Here is a 24,155-nt window from a genome sequence, read left to right as displayed (position 1 = left end):
TCCCAGAGAATAAGTACTAGATGAGTATTGGCTGAATGAAATCAAGAAAAACAGCAGACCCACTGGACTCTAAGCAAAACCAGCTGGTTGCTGGCCCTGTCAAAATACTTTTTAAAAATGAGCCAGCATCAATATTACTCCAATGATGCCAGAACCTTTTAGTCAAAGGAGCAGCATACAACTCCATGTTGTGGCTGATTTGGGAAATCTCACCTAATTAGAAGAGATGTCCTACTGAGAAATAAAAGTATGCCGAGAGAAACTTACTCTAAGAATATGAGGCTGGGTGCAGTGGCTCACATCTGTAATCTCAACATTTTGAGAGGTTGAGGCAGGCAGATTGCTTGAGCTCAGGAGTTCGAGACCAGCCTGGGCAACATAAGGAGACCCCATCTATACAAAAAATTATCTGGGTGTGGTGCTGTATGCCTGTGGTCCCAACGACCGTGCTCCCAACAGGAGGATCACTTGTGTACAGGAAGTTGAGGCTGCAGTGAGCCGTGATCATGCCACTAAACTTCAGTCTGGGTGACAGAGTGAGGCCCTGTCTCAAAAATAAAAATTCAAAATTAAAATAAAAGAATTTGAAATAAAATCTGATTCTATATCCTCTTATGACAGTTAGTAACCGTAATGCCTTAGTCATTATGACACTTTGTAATCTTGAAGGAAAAAAAAAATGTTTTAGAGAAATTAGAAACTTTCTTACTTCCTCATTGTAAATCTAAACATAAAGATACTATGCTAAAACCAATGGTATTCAGTTTTCATTCTGAAAGAAAGTGAAACTGGTGGATGACTACATACAAAGAAGTAAAAAAAAAAATGTAACTGGGCAGCTTAACTTAAAAATGCATTTTCAACTTTTTTTTTCTTTCTCTTGGGTTTCAAGGTACAACCTTGGGGCAAATTGCAGAAGACTTTCCTTAGCCTTAAAAAAGACTCCACATCTCTCTCTTTCTCACAGTATATACTCCCTTCATATCTATCTAACGGTTGTATGCTAGTATCTAATTATGTGCCTTCTTAGAAGTTCCAGGAGCTAATCTTGAGACAGACAGACCAAGTCTGGAGACCCAGCCACAAAATTTCAGAGATTACTTCAAGGCCGCTAGTTAACAACCCAGCCATTGTTGAGATGACATCAGCCCACACTCCAGCTGGACTGGGACCCAAGTTAGCCACCAGAATAAGACACACATTTACTCTGCCCAATTCTTGCATGCCTTCTTTATCAAGTTTTCCCTTTTTAAACCTCTGCCTTCCACCACCACCCCGCCCCAAATCAGAGCAGTTACTTTGGATAGGAATCTGGCTGCTTCCCTTTTTTTTTTTTACTAGTTTTGGTTAATAAAGTTACTGTCTTTCTAGCAGGCCTTGCTCTTGTTGGACTATACAAGCAGAAAGCATCTGGACTCGTGTTTGGTTACAAATATACAATGATCTACAGGTGGTCACAATGGTACTCAAACATTCTAATAATTAGTGGAGCTCATTCTCTTCAAGTCACCTCAATTAGCCATGAGTTTTGAGAAGCACATAGAATGTTTATTTAGGGATGCCAAATTTTATTTTGTGCCACTGACTATTTAAAATTTAAATTACCCATACTTGTATATCATATCCCCTTGCTCCCCCATCACCATGACCAGGACTATAGCTCTGGGAGGACAAGAACCATCTCTCACCTATTTTCTATAAACTACATAGCAGCTAAAGTGCCACAACCTCTGCAAAGCCTTCTGTGATGGTCTGTTCTCACCAGAAGGTAACTCCTTCCTTGCTTCCTTGTTGTATTGAGTGTCAGCACTACCCCTTTACTTTAAGATTTTAGCACATTCTCACTCCTCTAAATATTTCAAGCCCTTGGGGAATTAAAAAAAAAATACTCAAAAAACAGCTAGGATCCATGTCCTTAATAACAAAAAAAAAGCTAGCCATAGGTAGACACATATTAATCAACCTAAATTACAGTATGATAATTTTTCTTCTAGTACAATTATCTTCGGCTTTAAGACAAAAATGAATCATTAGGGTTCTGCATGTCTTCTGGCAAAGAAATAAATACACAGCGTGAGCTGAATGCTCAACATTGTGAGTGTCATTAGAACAAGTTCTACAGATATGCATTTGCCGAGTTAATCCTCCTTCATTATCTTCATTAGCTAACAATGCACATGGAGTCACTGCCCATAATTATTGCCCTAACAGACATGCATGTTTGAAATATTAACTTTCCCACAGACTCCAAACCTTCAGTAAGCAGCTCTCAATGATTTATTATATTAATAATACATGTCATCATACTCCTCTTAAATATGCATGAGATTAAAAACCACCCATGTTGCAAATCTTCCAATATCATTTTTAGTATAATTTGTTACCTTTTAGATACTGTAATTCTAACGGCACCCAGGTACCACTATAATAAAGGTAAGTTTAATTATCTGGCTTCTAAGTAACCAGTATTATAACTTATTCCACTTCTATTCCATTTTAACATGCATTCAAATGAGAACATTTCATAATACAAAGTATAATACTTTTTAAAGTATATATGTTTTTATCCTATAATTCTTTCCCCAGAGGTCACTGCCACCATCAATTTGTGTTTATCTTTCTCATGCTTCCTTTACTGCTTTTACTGCATATGTATGCATCTATAAATAAATCATACATGATAAAAAATAAAGTAATATGTTTAATTCACAGGATAACCTAGTTTAAAATTGCATATAAAAGAGGTAAATTAATTTTGATAGGTATTTTATAGACAAATATATAATTCAAGATTGAAACTTATCCAGAAATTAGCATGGAATATATTGATACCTATTAAAAATACATTGTAAAGAACTATTTGGAGAATTATGATGTCCTATTTCTAATCAAATACTTTATAAACTTTTATAAATTCTGAGTTTATTCAAATTTTTACAGAAAAGATCAGATATGATCCAAAAAATGCAAAAACAAAATCCACCAGAAGAAAATAAAATTCAAATAAAGGTAAAAATCACATCATTAATCTCAGATCACGTTACTTCACACATGATAGAAGGGCTACAGATTATTATTGACTTAAGTGTAATAATGCCACAGCTACATGCACCAATAGCTTTACTTAACTTATTATATGGTAGGCACAGTAATTAGTGATTTACATTAATATTTCATTTACTTTTCACAATAACCAAGTTGAGGAGATACTAATATTATTGACATTTTACAGATGAGGAATGTGGAGGCCTACACAGATTAAATGACTTGCCCAAGGTCACAGGGCTTGGTAAGGGAGGGGGCCTGACTCCACGTCTATCCTCTTAACCATAAAGTCAAAACCCAGCTCCCCAGAATGCCGGTTTCCTTGCATGGCCTTAGATGAGTCCTCTGAAGTCTCCAAAGTTCATTTCCTTTAGCTGTAAAATGGGAATAACATTAATATATGCTAGGATTACTGAGAATTAATTAGGATGGTTTAAGAGAAAGTACTGAGCAAATCATGGCGCAATACACTGTTGCTTGTTATGTTATAGATAAAAACAACGTTGCAAATGAAAAAAAAAAACCCTGCAAATTGGCTCTTGGTCAAAATTTTCCAAGAAGAAATAGTATACTTAGGTAAACATTACTGATTGTTTTATCTTGTGATATGGCTGGAACAGGAATCTCACCCAAATCTCACTTTCAATTGTAATCCCTAGTGTTGGAGGTGGGGCCTGGTGGGAGGTAACTGGATCATGGGAGCACTTTCTCATGATTTAACACCATCTCCCTTGGTGCTATTGTTGCAACAGTGAGTTCTCATGATATCTGGTTGTTTAAAAGTGTATGGCACCTCCCCGGTCTCTTCTTCCTGCTCCAGCCATGAGAAACGCTGGCTCCCACTTTGCCTTCTGCCACAATTATACATTTCCTGAGGCCTTCGTAAAGGCCTAGTAGATGCCTCCATGCTTCCAGTACAGCCCGCAGAACTGTGAGCAAATTAAGCCTCTTTTCTTTAGAAATTACCCCGTCTTAGGTATTTCTTTACAGCAATGAGAGAACAGACTAATACACCTTGCTTAGGTAAGACACAGAAATTATTACATAAAGGCAAATAAGAATCACTATATTTACAGAGGGAGAGAGAAAGAGATAAGCAGCAATAGACTAAGCTAGAAGTGAACAGTGAAACTAGGAATGCAACTTTGGAGATGGGTACCATGAAAACTCTCATACCACTGGATTTGGGCTAAGAGCTCTTTAAAACTAAGGCTTTTTAAAGTTATCTGGAGTCATTATCAAGTCTTAATTTACGGTGATTCACATATATATATATTGATTTCTGGCAATATTTAATTCTTTAGGCAAAGAAAGGGAAAATAATATTCAAAAGTGTCATAATTCATCATTTTAGATAACTTAATACTGGGATTATTTTTCCACAGAGCTTTGTGTTTTAAAAATTATGTCATAAGTGTCATGTCAATCAAGATCCTAAAACAAGTATTATTGAAAGTTTGAGATCAGGAAACTCGAATTCAACAAGGTTAATAATAAATCTATATATCTATATATGCTGTGTGTGTGCATCCATGTGTGCATGTGTGCATGTGCTGTACATGGTGAGCACATAGGTATCTATCATTCTGGTTAAATATTAGAAAGCAAGCAGAAAAGTAGCCCATCCTCTTCTTTGGAATTAGAGAAACCAATAAAGTACTGCATCAAAAATTAGGGGGAGAAAGATTAGAAGTAATAAATGGTAAAGAAAGTACAAAACATCTCTAACACATAGATAGACCAATAACTACTTCTATTAAGAACATGAAAACTTGGTGTTTTACCTAGATTAGAACAAGATGCAGAATTTAGCAGACAGTGATAAGCTGAATAACCCTTGTGCCCTCCTCCCACAGCACTGGCTCAGACAACCACAAGCAATGCCCCATCACCCCGTTGCTGGATTTCCTTTTCATTCCATCCCCATTTCCATCTCTGTGGTGGTTCAGCAAGGCTGGTGGGAAAAATTTTAGTTTTAATAGCCACAAACCTTCTTGGAAGGTCTGAGGGTTTGCATAACTTCAGTAATAAATCTGTCTGAAGGCAGCCTAGTCCCCTTACCTTTAGTTAAATAAACTAGAGTAGAAACAAAGGAATGTGGAGAGTTTACCTAACTGGTTTGTTTACTCGTGTGGTCCTAAGACTGGGTGCTTAATTGCTTTCTACTTGGGAAGTCCACAATGTCAATTACACTCTAGTGGTGTTGACCCAAGCCTTTGTCAATTAATCTTTACTGAATAAATGTAAGTCTTGCTGACTGATTGAGACCATAGTCACAACTGTTTACAGCACTCTGCGTGGAGTCTGTAAGTGGCCCAGATGCTCAGCTGGACTGGTAAAGCAGAATATCTGTGTGTCAGTGTACTTTATTCATCCATCATTGGGTCAGGGTCTGTGGGACAGACCCCTGCACATTTCTGGGGAGCTATTCTGTATCTAGCTATTAGACTGCTGAAGAAACCAAGGTCTTGGGATGATGTTCAGATGACCAACACCTGGAATGGCTGCATGTTCTCTAAGGCTAACACATCTTTCTGGGCTTTGTCAGTGACTTGGAGTGTCACTACTACTTATGGGACAATGACTATTTGTTTAACCTATATAATCAGATAACAACTCTAAGCCTCAGCTTTCTTGTCTGTAAAATAAACTAACTAGCTGATTTCTAAAGTGCTAAGACCTTGCCACTATAGGAATTCTACATCCAAGAGATGTCTTGTTTTCTATTTCCTGAGGCATGTGAATTTTTTGTATCTAGTAGCTTTGCACCTTTCTTAATGTCTGATCGTTAAGTATTTAAACAAAGTACATATAGCCAAAAGAAAAAAAATAGAGAAAAAGGCCACATATTTTCAGTAATTCCTACAGTCACTTTCAAGTATCTCACATCACTAAATGAGGAATAAAGGAGACTTTGAACTGCATAAACCCACAAATATAATAAGCTGCATTATCAAAAGTGTTTACTTGATGCTGTAAGAAGTAAGAACACTGCGAGAGAGTGTAGAATCTGCAAGGTTCTACCTACCTCCTGGCCGTTCATGCTCTCCATCAGTGTGTAAAAGCATGGCAATAGGCATCCCTACATTCTTGGATCTTCCAGCCACAACCACATTTTTTCCAAATGTTTGAATTCCTTAAAATACAGAGTTCTATTTAAATGCAGAATTGACAACAAGAAGTAAATTAAACATTTGTACAGCCAACTGAAACATTCTTTTAAAAATTTCTAATTAAATCTGAATTATTATGTGGCTTATCTATAATATGAGCACATTCATTATTTATAAATAATTCATTTTATGCTTCTTTGATTTGTCACTTCTTCTCTGATTATGTCCTCATTAAAAACCACAGACATTCTTAAGTTGACATTAAGTTACTTTTAAACATTGAGATTCACATTAAGAGTTAAAAGAGTAGAGTCTTAACATATATTAACTGCTAATTATAAAATAAGCAAAGTACAACAATGTCGAACTTAATTGGCAATCAAATTTTGAGCAATGCTGGAACAAAACAAGTGAGAAAAGAGGCATTTTTTCACAAAGCTCATGCATTTTACTCCATAGGAAAGAAGCACTAAACTTACAGACTCAGAAATATGTAAAAAAATAAAGCCTGTAGAACCTTCTACTTCTTTGGGACTCAGTTTCTTCATAAGTAAAGCAAAGAAGTTAGAACTAAGGATTTTCCAATACTAACACTGTAGGAGTATGATTCTAAGATCTGTTTTCCCTTGGAAGTTTTTCTTTCTCAGAAAACAGGTTAGAAAGGAGAAAATGCCGCCAAAAATAGAAGTAACAGTGATGGAGGTAGGAAAATCATCAATATATAAGGCGATTTGGGGTTAATTAACGTAGAGGTAAACATCTGTATACATTGTAAGAGTCTGTGAGAGCATTACCATATCCAGTACAGTACAAGGGTAAATGTTTAAAGTGAAAACCCAAGCCAATAGAAATGATAACTATGTGATCAGCACATATTTTTTAAGTTACAGAAAAATATATTTTAGAAAAGTTTTCATCAAAATGCATGAAGTTTATATTTTAAAGGTAGACATATACCACTATTATGTGGAAAATTCCCTTCCTATAAGTTGGAACTGCAGTTATCTATAACCTGGCTAATGTTCTTCATTTCATTTTATTTTGGATTTTTTTGTTTGTTTTGTTTGTTTTGTTTTTGAGACAGAGTCTTGCTCTGTCGCCCAGGCTGAAGTGCAGTGGCATGATCTCGGCTCACTGCAAGCTCCGCCTCCCAGGTTCATGCCATTCTCCTTCCTCAGCCTCCCAAGTAGCTGGGACTACAGGTGCCCGCCACCACGCCTGGCTAATTTTTTGTATTTTTAGTAGAGACAGGGTTTTACCATGTTAGCCAGGATTGGATTGTGTTTTCACTTCTACAATTTTATAATCTCTCTGTAGACTGACGTTTTATGGCTTATGATTTTCTGTCACTCTATAGGACTGAGGTAGTCCCATCAAGTCTCAGTGCACAAAGGTTCAGCTCAGCACCTAGCATCCATGTCCTGCAGACCACAAATTACCAACCTGTTCTTTTTATTATTTCCCAAACAGCACTGGCAGTGGCAGGTATGAGAGAATGCTGATCAAGGCACAATCTTCCAATATTGATAATATGAAATCCATCTACATCTTTTTCTGGGGCAATTCCATTGCATATTGTTTGCTCATCAACGTGGTCTGAAAAATAAATAAAATTTGTCTAATTTTAAAATTGTTATTTATTTGGTAGCCTGAAAAATGAAATCTGAGAATCTAAAGCCACATCACTTATAATTCAGCTCTAAAAAAGGTGTAAAGTCATTATTATTATTATTATTTGCCACCAAAATGGTAAGCCAAAGTGCTCTTGACTGATGGCTGTAATGAACTGCAGCTGGAGTATACGCTATTCCAGAGCCAAAAGTGGCTGGACCAGTGAAAGAAAAAAAATTGTGAATTAAACAATACCAATGAGATCTGGTAATAGCCAGGTGTCATGTATTTCTTTCAGTAAGTTTGTATATTTACAGGGTTTGAATCCACATTTCTGATACAAGACAGTTCTCCTAATAGGCTTCTATTAAATACTTCGAATATTGGAGATTAAAAGGGGTTTGTTAGTGTTAAGAATAGTCATAACATCATGAGTTCTTAGCTTCCTCTTAAATGACATAACAAAAACTCTAATATAAAACACGCGCACACACACACATCTTTTCTCTAAAGCATTGTCACAGTAAAATAAAAAATATTATTATGATTTGCTATATGGAAGAAAAAGAACACAACCTGCGTAATAAAGTAATCAAATGAAATACGGGATGCCAATCATCTCATTTTTTAAAAGTAAGTATAGAAATATAAAATAGGCTCCTATTACTCTACGCAGAGTAGTTTAAATTACCACTAACCTAACAATTAACCCATGTGCCTAATATACTAAAAGTACATTTTCTATGTAAAAGTTTATTCGGTCATTGTATAATGCAATTTAGACATAATTCTTTAAAACATTATAAAAGTCCAAGTTCAAACTTTTCAGAAAGCCATGCCTTGGGTTTTATATCTTTTGTATTCTAAAAGTGTGCTACTGCTACCTGACTTTAAGTCAAGCTAATTTACCATAATTAGATTACAAAAGTCCTTGAAATACATAAAAGTATTCATTTGAATCATATTCAAATAGAAACTGAGTCTTTGGAAAGTCTCTCCATTCAATAGTTTTTCACTTTTAATAACTGCATTCAGTCTAGAATGTTTTAGCAGGGCCTCCATCTATTTTCTCTATAGCTAGAAGATCATCATATAGATTCTAGTCAAACTTTTAAAAGAATACATATTTAACTTATTACATGAGGGTAAAAATACTGGCTCTTTTTAAAAAAAAATCTAGGTGATGATGATGATAAGTCATTTTTAAAGCACCTACCACTAATGCAGAAGCTTCATGTCATGGATATTTTTTACAATGAAATGAAAAGCTTTATAGATGAAAAGAAAAACAACTATATTTGGAGTATCTATTTTTAGCTAGGACTCAAATTAGTTTATTTCTAAGTTCAAAACTGGCTAATATATGCATGGGCTGCGCTACTGATTGAAAAGAACTCAACAAGGACTCTTTGTAGATTTTAAGAACCATTCTCCAAACAATAAGCCTGAATTACACTGAATTTTGCCATCTACCATTTTTTGCACTCCCATTCACTGAAAATAACATTAAAGCCGTAACAAATATTGCAGTTCACACACCAGCTGAAATAATTGAGAAGAAATGTAAGCATCTGAAAATCTGGAAGCCAGAACTAGAGACTGGTGGTTACAGATCTGTCCTCTTGTATATGCCAACTTCAACGCAGATCATAATTCAGATCACCATTTTGGTTTGTCTTAAGTATTTAAGTATTAGTAGTTTAAAACACAGATGAATGGACATACAAAATGTATGGCAGATTCATAAAACCCTAATCTAAAAGGAAAAGAGCTTCATATGAGTAGATGAAAAAAGTGAAGATCATAAAAATCCAGAAACCCAATTCATTTATCATTTTTATATAACTCTATCTCAGCAGTGTATTAAATTTAACATATATCTTTTTCCAGGAGAGATCTATTATTATGTAGTATACAGTACATAGCAATAATCTGAACTACTCTATCTACATTTAAAAAGTGCTTTACAATGATTATATTACCTTTACATCAGTTTCCTTTTAATCTTCATAGTTACTGGGGATAAAAGTAGAAAAGGTATGATCATGCCCATTTTAAAGACAAGCTCAAGGAGTTAGAGTCAATCTCAGATCACTACTAAGAATCCAGAATTTAAATCCGTATCTTTTTATTCCAAGATCAGTTTTTCCTTTTGTATCATACAGAAGTCATAATAAATATTAATCATTTTAAATACCATTCAAAAATTAAAATCACAGAGGCCTCCCTCCCAACTCCTAATAAGACATTTGATAACTCTAAAATATCCCAAGAAATGTATTGTTTCTCCTAGGGCTCAAAATATAACACTATTCCTAGATTAAGTAATACTTGTCTAAGCACATGCAAAAAAGCATCAAACATTTTACATTTAGGATTATAGGTAATCCTACTTCCTTTTGTTATATGAGTAAGAGAAATAAATACATTTCCTGTTTGTGACTGACTGCTACTAAAAGTCTCCCAAAATCTCACCCTTGGGGCACATGACTTGAACAGAAAAAACAATCGTGAGACTCAATAGCATCAATTTTCTCACAACAGTTATACAACATGTTTGATTCACAGGATACATTGGTAAACAACAAACCACTTAATATCTTACCCAAATGAATGATAAAACTGGTTTTATTCACTTCGTGTTTTCCCCCATTCTATTTAAAGTTATGAGAAGTCATTAAATCATTCTAGGAAAAACAGAAGTCATCAAATCAAAATCTGAACCACTGTAATAAAACAGCTCAGATAATGCCTTTAGGACACTGTAGATTTACTATATTGAATGAATATATGTTTTGTATGTGTTTTTTTTTTGAGACAGAGTCTCACTCTGTTGCCCAGGCTGGAGTGCAGTGGTGTGATCTCAGGTCACTGCAACCTCCGCCTTCTGGGTTCACTAGATTCTTCTGCCTCAGCCTCCCGAGTAGCTGGGACTACAGGCACATGCCACCATGCCTGGCTAATTTTTGTATTTTTAGTAGAGACAGGGTTTCACCATATTGGCCAGGCTGGTCTCAAACTCCTGACCTTGTGATCCACCCGCCTCGGCCTCCCAAAGTGCTGGGATTACAGGCATGAGCCACTGCGCCTGGCCACTGAAGATATATATATTTGTGACGTATTTATAATATGCTTAATTGCCTTTAGACAATGAACAGAAAAAAAAAAGGAACAAACAAATTACTGGCTTATTTTCCACCTATAGATTTTTACAACATTACTGTTTAAAAATACCAACTTCCACTTCCCCCACATCCATTAGATAAGTGCAAGCTCATCAGTATAGTAAACATTGTGTCCTTTAGCTTATTTTTCCTATAGTCTCTTCTCCGTGTGTTCCATACCTTTACCAACCATCATCATCACATGCCCTCCACTCTAGTCACACCAAATCATGTCCTTTCCCCAAGCCCTTCACTTCTGCATTGCTATTGCTCATGATGATTTTTTTCACTACTAATCCTTTCTTCTGTTTTTTTCATATCCTAATCATTCTTCAATGCATTGATCAATTGCCCCCTGTTGAAATGATTACAAAATGAAATAATATTTTTTCCTCTGCTTTCCCATGGAACTGCTATAAAAAATACTTAGCATACTAGTTCAGTTAATGATATTAGTTGTTTAATTGTCTCTATCATTTATGAATGTGAGCCTTTTAGGACACAGTCTGTCTTAAACTGATTCACTTATAACTACTCCATCTCAGTCCATGGTGTGAAAAAAAAGTATCTTGGGCCCCCAAAATCACTAAGTTAAAGGGAAAATTCAAGCTAGGAACTGCTCAGGGCAAATATGCTTCCCATTCTATTCAAAGTCATCCTTCTGCTCACTGAGATAGATGCATGTTCTGATTGCCTCTTTTGGAAAGGCTTGTCAGAAACTCAAAAGAATACAACCATTTGTCTCTCACCTACCTGTGACCTGGAAGACTCCTCCCCTGCTTCAAGTTTTCCCTGTCTTTCTGGGCAGAACCAGTGTACTTCTTACATATGTTGATTGATGTCTCATGACTCCCTAAAATGTATAAAACCAAGCTGTGGCCCAACTACCTTGGGCACATGTTTTCAGGACGCTGAGGCTGTCTCATGGGTGCATGTCTTCAACCTTGGCAAAATAAACTGACACTTGTCTCAAATTTTCGGGGTTCAAAATGGGAAACCCATCCTTCTGTGCTACTTGCCAAGAAAACCTGGAGTCATCTTAAATATCCCTCTTTCTCTCACACCTAACATCCAAACCACTGGAAAATCTGTTGACTTTCTTCATAATAATATATCTAGCACTTTATCAGTCTCACCATGTTCATGATACTACTCTGAGTGAACATTATTCTTCCTGCCAATTCTTAAAACAGCCTCCTAATTAGTTTCCTTCTTCTATATGTGCAACCATACAATTTATTCACAAAACAGCAATAGAGTTATACCTTTGAAATGCATATTTGATCACACTGCTTTTCTCAAAACCCTGCAATGTTATTACCTTGGCAAACAAGGCTCTACATGATTTTTACTGCACCAAAACCATAGCTATGTGTCTAATCCCATCACTGGTTACTCTCATCTTCTCTCAATCTATGAGCATCAAGCTGGTCCCCTTGATGTTCCTTGAAAGCATGAGGCATTTTGCCACCTTAGCTATAGCTTTCTATCTGCCTGGAAGGCTTTCCTAAAAAAGAACTGTCACCTAGGCTAAATCCCTCCCTTCTTTCAAATGTTTTCTTAAATACCACATTCTCACTGTTAAAAGAAAAAAACTTCAGCCAAATTAAATTTAAAGATGTTTAATTGAGCAATGAATAATTAGTGAATTGGGCAGCCCTCCAGAATCACAGCAGATTCAGAGAGACTCCAGCACAGCCATGTGGTAGAATAAGATTTGTAGACAAAAAAAGGGACAAGACACACAGAAATCAGAAGTGAGGTACAGAAACAACTGGATTGGTTACAGCTCAGTGTTTGCCTTATTTGAACATGGTTCAAGCAGCTGGCTACACTTGATTGGCCAAAACTCAGTGATCGGCACAGGTGTGGGCCACGATTGGTTTACACCTCCGCTTGTTATAGTTCTCAATATACAGAAAAACCTTTAGGCTGAACTTAAATACGTAAGGAGGCAGCTTTAGGCTAAACTTGATTAACATCAGTGAGGACAATTCTGACCACACTATTTAAAAATGTAGGTTCAGTTTCTAGTGATTGTGAAATAGCTTATATTGGACTAAACTTCTTACAGAAAACAACTGCAAACTTCAGTAAAATCATTTGAAAAAACACAAAAACAACTATCTGAAAAAAATGTAAAGTCACTAAAAACAAACAGATGTAGAGGAAAGTAGACAGCTGAAAGAAAAAAAAATCACTGAAAGAGTTCTCCACTTTAAAAGCTTTTCTAGCCACAAGACAGCTAGAATTTGGATAGAAATATTCAGTCCTATTTGCTTAAGAAATCAAAAGATGAAGTTTGGGGCTAACACCATAGTTGAAAATTGAAGCGATATATCCGGGAAAGGAGAAAGCCACAGAGAGGAGTCCCATACATTGTATACAAATTCTGTATCTCTGAGTGACCACTGAACAAACACACAGGAAACAAATCCCAAGAAGCTCATCTAAGGATAAGATAACTTACCAGAGATTGTACCTGTGGTTCACCAGAGGAGAAACAAATCTTTAAGTCCTCAATATGATACGGGCATTTATAAAAAACTTTACAATTAACATCCTACTTAATAGTGAAATACTGAAATTTTTCCCTCAAGATCTGAATAAGGTCCACTCCCACAATTTTTAGTTAATACTTTGTTGGAAGGCCTAGTGGGTGTAATAAGATAAAAAAAAAAAGAGGCATAGAGATCAGAATAGAATAAGTACAAATCTCTGATCACAGATGGCATAGTTGTTTATGCAGAGCATGCTTAAAAATTTATTAAACAATTAATAGAACTAATAAAGTGAATTAAGGAAGATTACAAAGTCAATATAAGAAAACAATTGAATTCCTGATACAAGTAGTAACTATCAGAAAAATTAAATTTTATAAATACTCTTTACAATAGCTGACAAATCATAAAATGCTTAGGAGTAAATTGTTTAAAATTTGAGAATAACATCTATAATAAGAACTACAAAAGACTGCTGACAAATGACATAAATAAATAAAAGGCATACCATGTTCATAGATTGGAAGACTCAATGATGGTAAGATGTCAATTCCAAAACCAATTTATAGAGTCATTGCAATCATCTCAATCATAATCCTATGTGGTTTTTTGTTAGATTCTTAAATGTATATGGAGATTTAAAGGACTTAGAATATCCAAAGCAATCTTGAAAACAGAGTTAGAAGATTTACAATACCTGACTTCAAGACTTGCTACAAAGCTACAGTAATCTAGACAGTGTGATACAGGCATAAGAACAGACAAATAGATCAATGGAACAAGAAAAGAGAGCTCAGCTTTAGAGTCACACTTACAGAACGTGAATGCCACAAAATGCCATAGTAATTCAATGTGAAAGGAAAGTGTTTTCAACAAATAGTACTTGAATAGCTAGGCAGCTATATTGTAGGGGGTGGGGGGGGGGCAAAACTTACTATGATGACTATTTCATACTACACAGAAAAATTAACTAGAAATCAACTAGAAATCTAAACATAAAAGTTAAAATTATATAGTTTCTAGGTGAAAATTTAGAAGAATATCATTGTATGCTGGGTGTAAGAAAAGGTTTCTTAAAAATAACACAAAACACATAAAGCATAAAATAAATATATCACCAATTAAACAAGAAAAATTAAAATCTTATGCTCATCAAAAGCCACCATTAAGAAAATGTACAGGTAAGCCAAAGACTGGGAGAACACATTCACAAAACGCCTATCAGTTAAAGAACTTGTAACCAGATACATAAAAAAAAAGTCAAAGTTAAATCATTAAAAGATAAATAACATTTTTAAATGAGCTAAATACTTAAACAGCCACTTTACAAAGTAAGATATTGAAATGGAATATGTATATGAAAAAAAATCAGAACAGTGGTTACCTGAGTGTGAGGATGAAAGAGATAGCGACTGTCTGGGAAGGGGCATGAGGAAACTCAGTTGACAAAAATGTTCTATAATATGATAGGGGTTTAGATTACATGAGAGTTTGCATTTTTCAAAACTTATGGAATAATACATTAAGATGTGTACATTTCAATGCATGTAAATTTCACATAACATAAATAATGAACCTTAATGATGTATACACTAAAGTTTTAGGGGTATACTAAGTGTTCTTACCTTTAAATGCTTCAAAAATAAAATGGATAGGTGAATGAACAAATGGATAGGTATGTGACAAAACAAATATAGCATAATGTTAACAACTACAGAATCTAGTTTGAAGGCGTATGAGTGTTCATTGTACCAGTCTTTTAGTTTTTCTGTACGTTTGAATTTTTTATAACAACATGTTTGGAGGCAGTCAGATAAAAATATCATGGTCCTCCAACATCCTGATCCCTCCTACCATGATCTACTTCTTCCTTTTTCCGATAGCATATCAACATCTAGTAAATATATTTGTTTATTTATTATATTTATTTTTTATTACCGCCTCCTCTGCTACTCAAAAGGACAGAAATTTCTGTCTTTTTCTTTTTCACTGATCCACAGTACAAATAATAGTGCCTGGACCATAGAGGCACTCAATAAATATTTATTGAATAAATGGCTACTATTAACCCTAATTTATAGATGAAGAAACTGAGACAAAATTAGTGGGCAGCTGGACACAGTAAGAAGAACAGGCTGCCATAAGGAAAATATGTCTGATCCTTCTATATCCTCTAACATCCTCCTTTTAAAAATACAAAGAGGTCAGGCACGGTGGCTCATGCCTGTAATCCCAGCACTTTGGGAGGCTGAGGGGGGTGAATCACGAGGTCAGGAGTTTGAGACCAGCCTGGCCAACACGGTGAAACCCTAAAAATACAAAACCCTAAAAATACAAAAAATTACCTGGGCGTGGTGGCAGGTGCCTGTAATCCCAGCTACTCGGGAGGCTGAGGCAGGAGAACTGCTTGAACCCGGGAAGCGAAGGTTGCAGTGAGCTGAGGTCAAGCCAATGCACTCCAGCTCAGGTAACAGTGCGAGACTCCATCTCAAAATAAATAAATAAATAAATAAAAATAAAAATATAAAGAAAAACCAAAGGTGGCTTACGTTAAAAATCATAATTTTTTTTATATTGTTGCGTCTACCTTATTGACTATCTGGTACTATTACATCCTCCAGCATAAATTTAAGGTGAAAGATTCATGTTTCTTGTTTTTCATTTACTTCTTCCTTTCTGGACATGAAAAAAAAAATCCAGGTAAAGCTTTATGCTAATAGATCAAAGTCCACATCCTGAGTGTGTATACAATGCCCTTGAAAATTCACTCATTTATTTACTCAACAAATAGTTACTGAATGTCTACCATATTACCAGTAGGGGTTTAGAATATATAAGTGAGGGCCAGGCACAGTGGCTCACGTCAACACTTTAGGAGGCTGTAATCCCAACACTTCAGAAGGCTGAGGTTGGAGGATCACCTGGGGTTAGAAGTTTGAGACCAGTCTGGCCAACATGGTGAAACCCCATCTCTAGTAAAAATACTAAAATTAGATGGACATGGTGGCCGGCACCTGTAATCCCAGCTACTCGAGAAGCTGAGTCAGGAGAATCACTTGAACCCAAGAGGCAGAGGTTACAGTGAGCCAAGATCACACCACTGCACTCCAGCCTGGGCAATACAGCGAGACTCCGTCTCAAAAAAACAAAAAACAAAAATGAATATATAAGTGAGGCAAACAGACAAAATTCTTGCCTCTGGAATTTATATTTTAATGGAATAAATATCTGCCTACTCAAACTACCTATAGTCTCTCAATTATTTATTTTCTAGGAGTAAATGAGAGATACTTTTGGAAACTGTGTTCACTGTTCTCAAGCCAATAATTATTTAAGTTACACCTTCTGGGATCTACATCAAGATTTCAAGACAGCAAACACTTACCAGATGCCTACCACTTTCCCAATATTATTTAAGAGTTGTTTCATTATCAAGGGACAAGGGGACAGAAAAGGAATGGGAACACACTCTAACCTCGCTGAGCTACTCCATCCCAAATTCTGAGAACACAGTGGAGCTTGGAGGTAGACTGGAAGGTGTTCTCTAGGCCAGAAAAAGGTGGGTCTGGCTCTCCACCCTTCTGAGCCTCTCCTACAGCCACAAAAACTGCCCCAGGATGTCCCCAGGCAGGCTTACTTCATAGGATGTAAAAAAATAAAAAATAAAAATTAATGAAGTTGGAACCTACACATCACGCAAAGGTTGCTAACCTTTACTCTTCATAATTCTCTTAAGTGACCTGAAGAGCATATGGAGATCCTGCAATTATCTTGTTCTTGTAAGCAATGTTAAGGACACCTTGGTTTATTGAGCCCTTGGTAACTTCTGTCAAATATACAGTACTGTCCTTGAATGGTGTATATTCTATAGAAGAAAACACTTAGATTAGTGAGCATGCCAATTCTAATAAGCTTCTTTTAAACACACAAGGAGAAGAAAAGATGTGCAAGCTTTTCAAGGACAATGATTTATTCTCAAGCTGCTTTCTGACTATTGGTCAGTACCCTGACTAAAAGGTACCTTTCCCCCAGGTACCTAGCACAAAGTTATATGAATTCTAGGTAAATATTCGTTGATCTGGTAAATGACTGATGAGGGTCAGAAAACTATCATATACCTAGATATTTTAAAATACTTTCCACAGAGAAATATCCATCTTCCATAGGGCCTTTTGATTTTGGTAAATGTTTTGTCATCATTTCAAGCTGAATACACTCAAAAACAGATAAGAATATAATGGTAAAGAAAAAAACAAAATATGAAAAACAAAAAAGTAACTTGTAAAAAATTCATGATTTTGAAGATACTGTGAAAAGTAAATCATCTCAAGTTAGATGATATAACAAATTTTTGATAATAACTGTTCAAAAAGATGTAATTCTATAGATTTGAGCCACTAAAAATCTCTGGGCATGGTTTCCACATGAATATGAATGAGAGAGAGAGACATAAGTGGCTACAGACACCAACCAATCCCACTGTTATGTAAATTATATCTCAGTGATTTACTCACCTTCCAGTGTAAACCATTAATCTTTTTTAATAAAAAAAAAAAAAAGTTTATTGCGGCACTATTCACAATAGCAAAGAGTTGGAACCAACCCAAATGTCCAACAACGATAGACTGGATTAAGAAAATGTGGCACATATACACCATGGAATACTATGCAGCCATAAAAAATGATGAGTTCGTGTCCTTTGTAGGGACATGGATGAAACTGGAAAACATCATTCTCAGTAAACTATCGCAAGGACAAAAAACCAAACACCGCATGTTCTCACTCATAGGTGGGAATTGAACAATGAGAACTCATGGACACAGGAAGGGGAACATCACATTCCGGGGACTGTTGTGGGGTGGGGGGAGGGGGGAGGGACAGCATTAGGAGATATACCTAATGCTAAATGATGAGTTAATGGGTGCAGGAAATCAACATGGCACATGGATACATATGTAACAAACCTGCACATTGTGCACATGTACCCTAAAACCTAAAGTTTAATAAAAAAAAAAAAGAAGAAAAACACTGCTTGCTCAATGCTGCCATCATGTGGTTAACATACTTTACATGCAAGAGAGTGGTCTTCATTTTTCTTCCCCTTGCTCATAAATTCTTTGATATAAACCTCCCTCTGAGGAAGTTTTTTTTTTTAAGTTCAACAGCATTCACTAACTGTCTAACAGATACAAGGTAGATTACAGGGTTATAATGTTTACTGTAATTCTCCCTATGTGGAATTATTCTATACACTCAAACACAGAACTGGGGTTTCTCCCATAGAGAAAGGAAAAATAAATTCTAAAACAAAGTCAAATTAAAATTTAGAAACCATCTGGAATTAAACAGAATAAAATAGGAAAGAGTTCAGAATGATAAAAATATTCCCACTCTGGTCAAACATTTTAATAATAATCAGTATTCTGGATACATAAATTTGATAATTTCTCATGAAAAGTAATTATAGCAATACTTTTTTTCTCCAAAGGAAGAAATGAGTTTTAGACAAATACACATATCTCCATGCTTACTAGTTAGGTCGATATCCACATTTTTATGCCTACTAATTATTCAAATATTTTATTTATGTTAAATCTGTGCTGTGAACTCAAACTCTTCTAACTCACCTTCTTTAGTTTTATCCTTTAATCCTATAGTTCATTCTCATTTCTTTGTCCAGTTCCCTTGCATAAACTGGAAGGTGCTAATCATCGAAGGCTTCAAACTAGACAACTGAAGGGAACATTTGAAAAACTATTTCAGAAAAAGATAAGATAGAGTTTACCTAATGGTGTTCCAGAAATAAAAGAGAAGTAGACTTCTCAGAGAGCAAGTAAATACAAAGCGGGTAAGCAAGCATCTCTCTTGATGCTCTCTTAAATTTCTGCTGTAGGACTGTGACTATGGTACGAAGGATGCTACACTTGGTTCTCTTGACAACACTCTGGTACTTACTCACTGAGTAAACTCACACAAGTTACTCAGTTCACTCTTTTTCCTTAGCCACAAACCTCAGATAGAAATAGCATCTACTGGTAAGGATTGTTGTGAGTATTAAATGATTTATTGTATATAAAGCACTTTTGTACAGTGCTGGCATTAGTAAATAGTACATATTTACCATTCCTGACACTTGTAACAGCTGTCATGAGGTCACAGTTGTGAAATACCATATTAAAATTTCATTGAGTTGATAATTGTTTTTCAGCCTTAGATCTAAATGTTTTCACACAGTTCATATAATTTAAACCCTCTTAAATCAAATTCGTCCTGCACCGAATTCTATTCTATAACAAATATTCATAGCAGAAATCCAGTGTGCTTCAAGTTTGTGAATATTATAATTTCCCTTTTATTATTCTAGTTTGAAAAGGATGCCACTGGTTCCCAGTTTTAAAAGACTATTTTTCTAATTATTTTACTCTATATAAAGATACATACTCCAAAAATTTAACTTTTAATATGATATCAGTTTAATATACATAACTCAATAAAAGCTAAAAAAATAAAATGCCTACTTAGAAGAAAAAAATAATATAACATAAATAACAGACCCCTTTCTCACCTCGACACAGCGATCACTTATTGATAAGAACCTATGCACAGTCAGGACAGGAGTAGGAAAGCATTTGCATTTGGTCATTTTTATTTCTCCTTAGCTTTAGGGTCAGCTACTGGACAAACAGCAAGGCTGCGTACTCTTATATCTTGAGTATTTCAAATCCTGAAAAAAGCTGCACAGCTTCTGAACATAAACAAGGCTTAGCTTGTGACAGGCCCAGTACCATTAAACAGGACAGAATTCTGTCTCATTTCTTTGCTTCTTGCCCAAATGAGATGCATGGAAACTCCCTGCACATTCTGCTTAATCCTTATGAAAACCTGTCTTCAAACATTAGAATTATAATTCTAACTTGGAATTTATTTTACTCGAGACATTGCCCTAATTGTGAGACATAATCTCAGATTTCTAATCATGAAATAATTAGAAATACACATTTACTAACCAAATTATAGAAAATAATTTTATATTATTAAGCTTGAAGGTATAATCAACTAGATTCATTCGTTTTTTCATTTGCTTGTTGTTTAATTTGTTCATTATAACAATCTTATGAGATATACATAGGAGAGGCTGTATTCATCTACTTCTATATAGCCAATCTATCAAAATAACTAATGAGCTCCATTTATTCTGTAAAACATGAAGGCTGATGCCCAGCACTTGCTGGACATATCAGAGAATAGTTAATAAACTATTCCTAACCCTACCAGTTGAGTTTCATAACCAAGAGACAATTTTTGTATTTCCCAGCCTGTCTTTGCCAGTTTTTTCATAGAAAATTCTATAACACAGGTAAAAATGATATAAATAAATGACAATGGGGTGCAAAATGGAACAGTTCTTATTTGTACGAAAACTAGGCTGAATGATCTGGAAAGACTCTCAAGAACTAAAAAGAATTAGTATGACTTAGATAACAGCAAGGCGACTTTGAAGACTGGGAGACATTTTGAAAATCTAGATGAATTTTCACTGTTTCACTGCAACCTGAAAATTACAGGCAATGTATTATAAGTATTATTAATGCCAGAAGATGATGCAGAAGTCCAATCAGTGGGCCCCAGAAAGCTTTTAATCTACATTAAAGACTGATGAATGAGTATTTAAATTATTTATTATATAATACAATGTTTAAGGTACATATGTATTGTTTTACAATTTTCTACTTTAACCAACTTTTTCTATTAACTAACAAACTACATGTTCCAAATATATAGTATAAAAGATCGATTTTCAATTCTTTTTATGAGGAAAATAAGACTCATCAAAGTTAAGTAACAGTCAGTAAATCACAAAGCCACATTATAAATTCAGACTGTACATACCCATATTTGAATAATATCTTCTACTAGCAAAAATGTACCATAGTGCAATTACTAAAATAAAGTAGAGGCTACTTTGAAAGGAATAGTATATTTAATATGTCTTTAATCCCATTGCTATCATTTTTAAACCTTACCAAAAAGAAATTATGAATAAAAATAGGAATACCATTATTGAGCAAGGTAAAAACTGTAAAAAATATAGATTACAAGTGTGGAAACAGGGAAACCAGATGATCAGCAACTTGGTGGTTACATGTGCTAGGAAGTTGTATGTGAATGTTTGAAATATATGTGCTTATGTTATGCCTTACTATGTTCTGAGAGACAGTATAACGTAATAAGAAGTTTAAAAGGCAGGCTCTGAAATCAGTTGACCTGGGTTTGGGTCTTGACTCTGCCATTTACTAACAGGTAATACTGGTCAATTCACTTAACTTCCCTGTGTCTCAGTCTCATTATCTATAAAATGAAGAAGATAATTCTTATCATATAAGGGTGTTGGTAGGATTCAATAAAATAATCCATGTAAGGGAGTGCCTGCCACATAGTAAGCACACGACTCACTAGACAACACTGATGTGTCAGTGAGGGTGCTAACATAATGGGTAAGAGTATTCTTGGCATGGGGGCCAGTCTGCCCGGATGCAAATCCCAACTCAGTTATTTAGCAACTCTGTCAACTTGGAAGAAGTTACTTACCCTCCTCATGCCTCAAATTTCTCATTAGTAAAAAATATATAATAGCTCCAGCTTCACAGGATTATTGTGAGGATCCAATGGGTTAATAAATACAAAGTGCCATTTGTAATATAAATGGCATATAAAGTGCCATAATGTAACCAATGTTAGCCACAATTTTGGCATTATTGGCTTTTAGGCCACATAGAAAACTGCCCTTTCTCAGAACATCCAGATTTTTTTTTTTTTTTTAATCACTGCGGTCAGTTTAGCTCTATGCTTCTCACTCTCTGTTTGAGACACTCAAACGATTTAGTCTCTAGCACAGGACTCAAGCAATTTAGTATGTAATACAGACAAATCACCAGTGCCATCTAGCGGCGAGCTGCTAATAAATTCACCAAATAAGGAATGTTGCTCAAAAGGGGTAAAATTTCTACAGATATAAATTTATTAAGACAAACAATCTAATGTAGTTAGAAATCTGTGACAAACTAAATGTAATGTAGTTTGAAAACTATGACTATTTTAAATAGTTTTAAATTAACAAAGAAAAATTGTATATATGTGTGGTGTACAATATTTTGATATATGTATACATTATGAAACAGCTAAGTCAAGCTAATTAACATATATAATACATCAGATATGTATTTTTGTGGTGAGAACATTTAAAATCTACTTTCTCAGCAATTTGCAAGTATATAGTATGTTGTACAATAGACCTCCAAAACTTATTCCTAACTAAAATTTTGTATCCTTTAACCAACATCTCCACAATCCCCTCTCCAGTCCTCAGTCCCTGGTAACCACCATTAACTCTATGTTTCCATGAGTTTACTTTTAAAAATTCTACAGGTAAGATCATGCAGGTTTTCCTTTTTGTGTCTAGCTCATTCTACTTAGTATAATATACTTCAGGCCCCATGTTATAGCAAATGGCAGGATTTCATTATTTCAAAAAGTTGATTCTTATTTCATAGTGTATATACACAACAACATTTACTTTATCCATTCAGCCACTGATAGACACTAAAGTTGATTATGTATCTTAAAGTAATGCTGCAATGTGCATATTGTAGCATTACTTTAGGAGTGCAGATATCTCTCTGACACACTGATATCATGTCATTTGGACATACATACAGAAATGGAATTTTTTGATCATATGGTATTCTATTTTTAATTTTTTTGATGAACTGTCATGCTGTTTTCTAAAATGACTGTACCAATTTACATTCTAAACAGCAGTTAGCAAGGGTTCCTTTTCTCTACATCCTTGACACTTACCTCATATTCTTGATAACAGCCATCCTAACAGGTGTGAGGTGATATCTCATTGTGGTTTTAATTTGCCTTTCCCTGATAATTAGTAACATTTATCATTTTCGTATACCTGTTGGCCATTTGTATGTCTTCTCTTAAGAAATGTCTTTTCAGGTCATTTTGTGTAGAATGGACATTTTAAGAATTAATGTTGTGACATGTTTATATAGTTATTGAAATGTCATACAAATGCCAAGTAGAGAAAATTTCAAAAACTGCAAACTATAAGAAGATTGCTTGATAAATACAGTACCAACAGGAGATTCATTTTGAGTGGGTCAAACAATTGAGAAACACTGTTAAAATTTTTTGGACAGATTTGTGATGTTAATAAATTCCTGATCTTCTCTAGACCTCATTTTCCTATGATACAAGAGTGTTGCATGTGTTGAATTTTTTTTCTAGTTTTAAAGGTAAGTGATACTATCACTATACTAACTTTAACATCATTAATGTAAGCATTATCTGCCAGATCGTTTTTCTCAGGGGGAAACTCTGATAGCTTCTAAGATTCTTATCAATTTGGTGATTTTTGTCAGTGCAGCTATATTGGAGGAAAAGAATTAGAAGTATGAATTTTTGATATAATGTAAACAGCACAAAAGCTGTAACACATGCTAAGATATTACATTATATTGTTGGATAAAGAAAAATATTAATACCACATAAAGATCCCATATAATAGCATTATATAGCTTTACTTTTTGCACATCACATGATTGTTAATCAAAGCTTACAAAACTCAAAACTACAAAGCTACTGTAACCTATACTATACCTGCAGTCTTCATTTTGTGCAGTTTAAATATGCACAAATTTCAGAACAAC

The 24,155-nt window shown here is 34.9% G+C and overlaps 1 protein-coding gene across 4 annotated transcripts in view; it reads right to left on the bottom strand.

The window, feature by feature from the left end:
* Window positions 1-24,155, bottom strand: part of MTHFD2L (methylenetetrahydrofolate dehydrogenase (NADP+ dependent) 2 like) — a 181,039-nt gene that overhangs the window by 99,643 nt on the left and 57,241 nt on the right. For all 4 annotated transcript variants that reach the window (XM_030818984.1, XM_030818985.1, XM_030818986.1 and 1 more), the window contains 2 exons: window positions 7,602-7,754; window positions 6,074-6,181 (listed from right to left, as the gene is read on the bottom strand). In XM_030818984.1, the coding sequence (XP_030674844.1) occupies window positions 6,074-6,181; window positions 7,602-7,754 (261 nt within the window). The remainder of the gene's footprint in view (window positions 1-6,073; window positions 6,182-7,601; window positions 7,755-24,155) is intronic.

The sequence above is a fragment of the Nomascus leucogenys genome, chromosome 9 (genome assembly GCF_006542625.1).
Source record: "Nomascus leucogenys isolate Asia chromosome 9, Asia_NLE_v1, whole genome shotgun sequence".
NCBI classification, from domain to species: Eukaryota; Metazoa; Chordata; class Mammalia; order Primates; family Hylobatidae; genus Nomascus; species Nomascus leucogenys.
The sequence above is the reverse complement of the archived record's forward strand: the minus strand, read 5'-3'. Positions and strand labels throughout refer to the sequence as shown.